Source organism: Sapajus apella, unplaced genomic scaffold (genome assembly GCF_009761245.1).
Source record: "Sapajus apella isolate SASKATOON/1434 unplaced genomic scaffold, GSC_monkey_1.0 scaffold19, whole genome shotgun sequence".
Taxonomy (NCBI): domain Eukaryota; kingdom Metazoa; phylum Chordata; class Mammalia; order Primates; family Cebidae; genus Sapajus; species Sapajus apella.
This window is the reverse complement of record NW_022436959.1, coordinates 4,884,252-4,891,868: the sequence shown is the minus strand read 5'-3', so window position 1 is coordinate 4,891,868 and position 7,617 is coordinate 4,884,252. Positions and strand designations below refer to the sequence as shown.

At 39.8% G+C, this 7,617-nt stretch overlaps 1 protein-coding gene across 4 annotated transcripts in view; it reads right to left on the bottom strand.

Moving 5' to 3' along the window:
• Positions 1-2,207: 2,207 nt before the first annotated feature.
• Positions 2,208-7,617, bottom strand: part of KBTBD2 (kelch repeat and BTB domain containing 2) — a 27,750-nt gene continuing 22,340 nt past the window's right edge. For 3 of the 4 annotated variants that reach the window (XM_032286835.1, XM_032286836.1, XM_032286834.1), the window contains one exon: positions 2,214-4,899. In XM_032286835.1, coding sequence (XP_032142726.1) covers positions 3,364-4,899 — 1,536 coding nt within the window. In that variant the 3' untranslated portion in view covers positions 2,214-3,363. Of the gene's footprint in view, positions 4,900-7,617 lie in introns of all 4 variants that reach the window. The other variant, XM_032286833.1, reaches the window with a different exon arrangement.

Below are 7,617 nucleotides of genomic sequence, written 5' to 3'. Positions count from 1 at the left end.
GAGAGGTTAAAGATATTGAAGAAATAGGCAGGCAGCATAAAAATCAGCTAGGAATAATTGCTTAAAAATTAAGGCTGGGAGTGATGGCTGCTGCCTGAAATCCCAGCACTTTGGGAGGCTAAGGTGGGCAGATCACTTGAGGCAGCCAGGAGTTGAAGAGCAGCCTGGGCAATATGGAAAGACCGCGTCTCTACTAAAAATACAAAAAAAAATTAGCTGGGCGTGGTGGCACTTGCCTGTAGTCCCAGCTACTCAGGAGGCTGAGGCACAAGTATCATTTGAAGCTTGGTGGTGAAGGCTGCAGTGAGCCAAGATTGTGCCGCTCCAGCCTAGGCAACAAGTGAGACTGTCTCAAAAAATAAATAAAAAGGTTTGGAAGCCAGTGGAATCAGCAAAATTTCTAATGTTGGCAAGAATGAAATATTTAATACAGATGCTTACATTTCTAATCTGATAGACGAAGAGTACGGATGGTGATGATTTCATAAACCTGGAAGTTTCAAATTAAGAGTGAACAAACTTGCTAATGTTGAGGCCCTGGTTGAAGGTGGTAATCACAAATTATATGGTGGCAGCAATCTGCCATCATGCAGTTTTCTGTAGCAGGGCTCAGCAACCCACGTATAAAAAAAGGTAAGGAAAAGGCTGGGCACAGGGGGCAGGGGGTAACACCTGTAATCCCAGAACTTTAGGAGGCTGAGGCAGGCGATCACTTGAGGTCACATGTTTTCAGACCAGCCTGGCCAACATGGTAAGACCCTGTCTACTAAAAATAGGAAAATTAGCTGGGTGTAGTGGCGGGCCCCTATAACCCTAGCTACTGTAGAGGCTGGGGCAGGAGACTTGCTTGATCCAGGTGGTGAAAGTTGCAGTGAGGTGAGATCATGCCACTGCACTACAGCCTGGGTGACAGAGTAAGACCACACCTCCAAAAAAAAAAAAAAAAAAGAAAAAAGGAAGATAGAGTTGAATTCACCTAAGGCTCAGATTTTGTCAGGTAACGACAATAGGGCAAAGGAGTTTAGGATATTGACATGATAGTGGCAGAAGTATTATGGCAGATCTAAGCTGGATGGAGAGGTAGGCGAAAAGGTGACTAACAGTACTACTAATGAGAATAAAGAATTTGGCATACTGGATTTAACTCTCAAACTTTCCGAAGCCCTTTGTATTTATCTGCTTTCATCCAACAGTTTTATCACCAACTATACAGTGTGCTGGGCTACACTGCAGGGGAATGCAACCGTAAATAACAAAATTAACACTGGTCATTTTGTAGAAAAGCATGAAGATCAATGATATTCGTTTATTTTATTTTTTAGAGACAAGGTCTCAGTCTGTCACCCACGCTGGAGTGCAGTGGCACAATCAAGGCTCACTGTAGCCTTGACCTTCCAGAGTTAAGTGATTCTCCCACCGCAGCCTCCCTAGTAGCTGGGACTACACACCACCATGCCCAGCTAATTATTTTTTTGGTAGAGATGGATGCGGTCTCCTTATGTTGCCCAGGCTGGTCTCGACCTCCTGGGCTCAAACAATCCTCCCACTTGGTCCTCCCAAAGTGCTGGGATTATAGGCATAAGCCACCAAACCTGGACAAAACTAATATTCAACAGAATGACTACTACAATTAATAAGATCTAGGTACAAGGTACTAAGAACATGAGAAAGGATACTTTTCACCTCACAGAAAGATGTAGTTATCAGGAAACATTCTTTAAGAACTTCCTTAAATAGCTCTTGAGACAGCCGCAGGTAAAGTTCAGATGAAAAGACCATTCTGAGTAGCGTGCATAGCATCAAAAAGCATAGCAAAAGCCTCATCAGAAGATAAGGCTTATGGAAAAACAATCCAAGATAGGGCAGTAAAGATAATTTAAAGCCAAATTAGAAAGAGCCTTAAATGTGGTAAGGAATCTGGACTTATTCAGTAGGCAGTGGAGAGGCAGTTCGTTTGCAAACATGATCAATGATGGGCCCTAAGAAGAAACCATTTTGTTAGGGGTGAGGTTCAGACATCATCTCAAGCTTCTATAGAGGATGATTAGAATCGAATGATTCTAATATGCCACCAGGTAGAAAGACACTATGCATATCTATCAAACAAAATTCTGAAGATACATATAGGTGGCTTACCTATAACTAGCGAAGCTGACCTAGTAAAGTCAAAATTTAAAAAGCAGACTATTTCCATAAGAAAAGAAAAATAGATATTGAATATATACAATTTATTTAATAAATTAATGTCATTCAAAATACAGTGCCAAAACATGATGCAGTTGAACATGCTAGTAATGTTTGTCATGAAGCACCTGTGCTCATGTTAGATTGGTGGCGCCCCACTACTGCTAGTGGTTCCTGGGATTAATGCCAGAGCAGCGCTAGTTATCTGCTCTTCTGCACAGTTAGTGCAGAGAATTCCTGAACAGTTCACCTTACTAATCCTAACTCCCACACGCACACAACAGGTTAAAAAAAACACACCCTGAACAGCTAACAGATCTATACACAATCACTCTACAGTAATGCTTGTTATTAAATTAAGATGTAATGACCTGGTTAACCCACTCTAAATCTTGAAGATGGAGAACTACATCAGCAGCAGGTAGTTATATGCATGAGCCAATGTTAACGTAATACAGAAAGTGGAGGCCTTTACTGAGTAAAGCTCCACGCAGACCCGCACGATGAAGGGCTGGCAATTCTTATTGCAAGCCCAGCAATATTAAGTCCACACCTGGTAAATGACCAGCTGACTGGAAGACCTGTATTGTAGATAGACAAGTATAAGTTAGTGAAAAGAATACATGCACCTAATAGTATAGACTGATCCTGCAGTCATGGCTTTCCCTGTGTAATACCATAAAACAATGGAAGATCTTCCTCAACTACAGTATAGGATTTAGACATTTCTATACCAACATGGACATTAGTGTTAAGTGCAGTTGAATTAATTACACTGAAAACTGTAAGCACGGGAATGAAATACACATACTAAAATAACCTCTGCACAATTTGTGATATACCACACTAGGAACAGGAAACTACTTTTATAAGTGAACTTTTTGAACTGTACATACACAGGGCTAACAATGTTAGATAATCCAGATTCTTATACTCTCATGATTACACATAAAGTTTCTCAATTATTGAATAATCTATTTCATATTATGGAAGCATATCTTTCTGTAAGACTCACCGATATATATTATACTGATGCAAATATTAAGAAGGGCATAAAAATAAAATTTATCAAAGATAGATTTTTATGTACTCATATTTAGTTATTTCATAGCCTCTTTTGTTTAGCAAAGAAAATGACAAAAGCACATAACTCAGGCGTGCACTCCCTGAACTTCTGAACTATACAGGTGGTAGTGCAACCATTTCTCCATCCAGTTCAAACTCTTCTGTACCATCTGTTGAAAAAAGATAAGTTGGTGGTTTCCACGGAGACTCTTCAAGGCAGGATGGATAGAGTTTCCCCACAGTGCATCGAAAATCTCTCCCTAAGTCCCACAGTACACGTTCAGATATATGCTGCCGCAGAGACCACCGGTCAAGTTCCAGGTCATATTGGTAGGTGACATATTTAGCTCGCTCATTTAAGTGGGTTTCTCGCATAAACACACAGAGAGAATTTGAGATCACAACAGCTCTAACACAGGGGTCAGAGTACCTCTTAGCAGGGATGTTGGCTGCCATTTTCCACTCATTTTTATTCACATCATAAATTTCCACAGTTACTGAAGACCCATCTACAGTGCCAGAGGGGAGTCTTATGCCAGAATTGGTAGCAATATGCAACCCTCCAATATAGAAAATTTTATCACCAAAGGCTGCAGCTGAAGCAAAGGACCTACTAGTCTGTCTCATGGCCATTTCTACCCATGAGTCAGACCTTGGAAAATAACAGTACATGAGGTTCAGTGTCATCACGTAAATGCAGTCATGAACCACAACTGCTGCACTCCATTGCCAAGCACAAGGTAAAGGGCTTACCATTGTCCACTCATCTTTCTCAGTGTCGTATCTTTCTACGGTCCTCCGATTAAGTTCTCCACCTACGCTATCTCCTCCAATTGCATAGATATAGCCTTCACAGCAAACCAAAGATGGCTTTATGCGAACAAAAAGCATTGGAGTCTTTGGAAACCAGGTATTTTGCTGTGCATCAAACCAGTAAAAGCAATTCACAGTTCTGAAGGCAGTCTGAAGTTTGCTGGTTTTACTGTGATTTGTTTTTGTGTTTTTCAGAGGAACCTGACCCCCTGCTATGTAGATATCATTATCAGGAGTTACAACTGTCCCAACCTTATGCAAATCAGCTGGTGGGCTACATAGCTTGTAAACTTTTTCTGCTTGGGGGCTGTAACAGACAGAAGAGTAAAGACTACAAGGATTTTCTGAAGATGCTTCAATGAAAATCATCATTTCCTCTTTAGTCATCCCAAGTCTTGGTTTGAAAAACTTGGGCATGGACTTATACAGACCTTGTACCACCACTGACTTATCATTGGGTGGCAGACCTTGAAACCAAGCTCTCTGTGTTACTTCTGAAAGTGCATCAATTCTGATTTGGCTAAGAACAGAAGACAAGTACTGGGATCGTGATTCTGTGTTATACTCTAGCCACAGCATAGCAGCTTCTCGAACGGTTTCTTCCTTTTCTACATTTAAATTGTCACTACTGAGAATGTCTATTAGTAGATCGTGTGACAGCTGCATGAATGCTTCCTGATGATACACAGCAGTGAACTTGTGTTCAACCATTCTTTTAGCACTCTGTTTTAATTCCTCACAACTGAAGAGATCGGCAAAACTCAACAATCGCACACAATTCTCTGCATTTATTTTTTTAATTAAATATTCTCGACAACGTTGTAACACATCTTCTACCTGCAATGAGAAAGAAAAAAAAAAAAAAAACCAGGCTGATAGGGCCAGGATAGACACATTTTACTTTTATGTAAGACCTAAGTATATTAATCAGATCCCCATAGTGTAATTTTTAGTTTCAGATACACATATCTAAGCTAATAGATAAGGTCTTCTGGTAGTAATAAAATCAGAAGACTGTAATTTTGCAGTAATTTTTCCTACTCAGTGGCCTACTTAACTGTTCTATTTAGGAACCAGTAGTATAACAATACATAGGCTCTTAAAAAACAAAATAGCCTTAAGGAATATGTAAGGAAATTTACACATAAGTCATGCTTTTCTAGGCTTTATATATAATTGAGAAAAATATAAGAAAAAATGTAAATAAATAATAGTACAGAGAAAATTATTATTGAATAGCTGGATTCTGGTTTCCTCAACTTGGACAAGATAGTCACATAAAACCAGAAAATCATGCAAGTGAGTAAGAGTAGTTATTTGCTATTCTTATTTAGAAAGGTAAGATAACAAATCAAAGGAACACAAATAGACTTATGTGGAGTTATAAATTACCTAGATTTAAATGATCCATCTTAGCCACTGTAAGCTTCTTAGATTTGTTTTTTCTTAAGAAGGTAGATCTCAGTTGAATCAGATGCGCTACCTAGTATATTTATTCAACATCATAGTGATTAACTAGAAGCTGCTGACACTGAGAAGGCAGGCTGCTTGGATTTGAAACTTGAATTGGTCAGTTAGTACCTGGAAACTAGCTATTAGGCAAGAAGCTTCCTGTCTCTAAACTTCAGTTTTCTCTTCTATAAAATGGGGAAATAACAGTTATCTACCTAAAATGAGCACTGTAAGGATCAGATGAGAATCTATAAAGTATTAGTACAGCATCTGGTACAGAAGCACATGTTTCACTTCATGTGGTTAACAGTGAAAGTCATATTGGTAGTCACAGAACACCTCATCTCAGGCTTGCCAGGGCAACACCGTCAAAGAAGCAGAGTCTTGTTTTGCATTTGAGCAAGTAGATGTATACATTTTCATTAAAATGACAGAAAGGAACAGTGTCAATATTTACAGTAACAAAGTGTTCTGGAATCTAATTTTCTTAAAATTCCTTAATGCCTTAGTAATTCTGAGAAATGTCTGCTTTTAAAAGAAGGACCAACAAAAAATTAGCTGCGTGTGCTGGTGCATGCCTGTAATCCAAGCACTTTGGAAGCCAAAGGGAGGAGGATCTTTTGAGCCCTGCAATTTGAGGCTGCAGTGAGATATGACCATGGAACTGCACTCCAGCCTGGGCAACAGAACAAGACACTGTCTCTAAAAATAAAAGTAATGAAAACTTGTAAGCTATAGAAAGACAGTGCTTACAGTAAGCATTTCTCCCGTTCAAGTTTGGAATTACTAGCGCAGGGTACAGCAGGACACTAACAATTTTATACGGAAAAGGAACAAAGGTTGGCCAGGTGCAGTGACTCACACCTGTAATCCTAGCACTTTGGGAGGCCCAGGTGAGAGGACTGCCTGAACTCAGGAGTTGGAGACTAGCCTGGCAACATAAGGAGACCTCGTCTCTACAAAATATCAAAAAATTAGCCAAGTGTGGCAATGCATGTCTATAGGCCCAGCTACTCAGGAAGCTGAGGCTGGGGGACAACTTGAACCCAGAAATCAAGGCTGCAGTGAGCTATGATCTCACCACTGTGCTGCTGCCTGGGCAACAGAGCGAGACCCTGTCACACACACACAAAAAAGAAGTAAAAGTTGAGTATCCCTAATTCAGAAATTCAAAATCCAAAATGCTCCAAAATCTGAAATGTTTTGAGCACTGACATGACACTCAAAGGAAATATTCACTGGAGCACTTCAGAGTCTAGATTTTAGATTAGGGATGCTGAGCTGGTAAATATAATGCAAATATCCCAAAATTTGAAAAAATCTGAAATCCAAAACTGGTTGAACAGGACTTCTGGTCCCATGCATTTTGGATAAAGGGTGCTCAACCTATGGAAGATTAAAAAGGAAGGAAACTACATAAAGCATGAACTGAGTTCTGGTTTCCAGAATCACACCCAGGTGTTGGCATTCAACCAGTGTCATGCATATTCGTTCAGTGCATATTTATCAAGCACTTAATAAGATATCATTAATAGTGCTCCAAATTTAACCTTTCGTCTAAAGGTTCTCTCTTTGAAGACACTTTGTGAAATACACTGTTATTCCAAAACGGGATGAAATGACAAAACTCTTACATTTCTCTTAAAATTTAAAAAGGGAACATGATGGGGAAATAAAGAGTAAAACAGTTTGTCATGCATAAATATATCAACCATCATTTGTTTTATTTTGTTTAAATATGTCTCCTTAATTGCTCAATATGGTGACATAGCCATTATAAATATTCATCATAATTTCTGGCTGGGAACTGTGGCTCATGCCTGTAATCCAGGCACTTTGGGAGGCTGAGGCAGGTGGATCACAAGGTTAGGAGCTCAAGACCAGCCTGGCCAACATAGCGAAACCCCATCTCTACTAAAAATACATAATTAGCCAGGCACGGGGGTGCATGCCTATAATCTCAGCTACTTGGGAAGCTGAGGCAGGAGAACTGCTTGAACTCGAGAGGCGGAGGTTGTGGTGAGCCGAGATTGTGCCACTGCACTCCAGCCTGGGCGACAGAGAAGACTCCATCTCAAAAAAAAAAAAAAAAAAAAAAAAAAA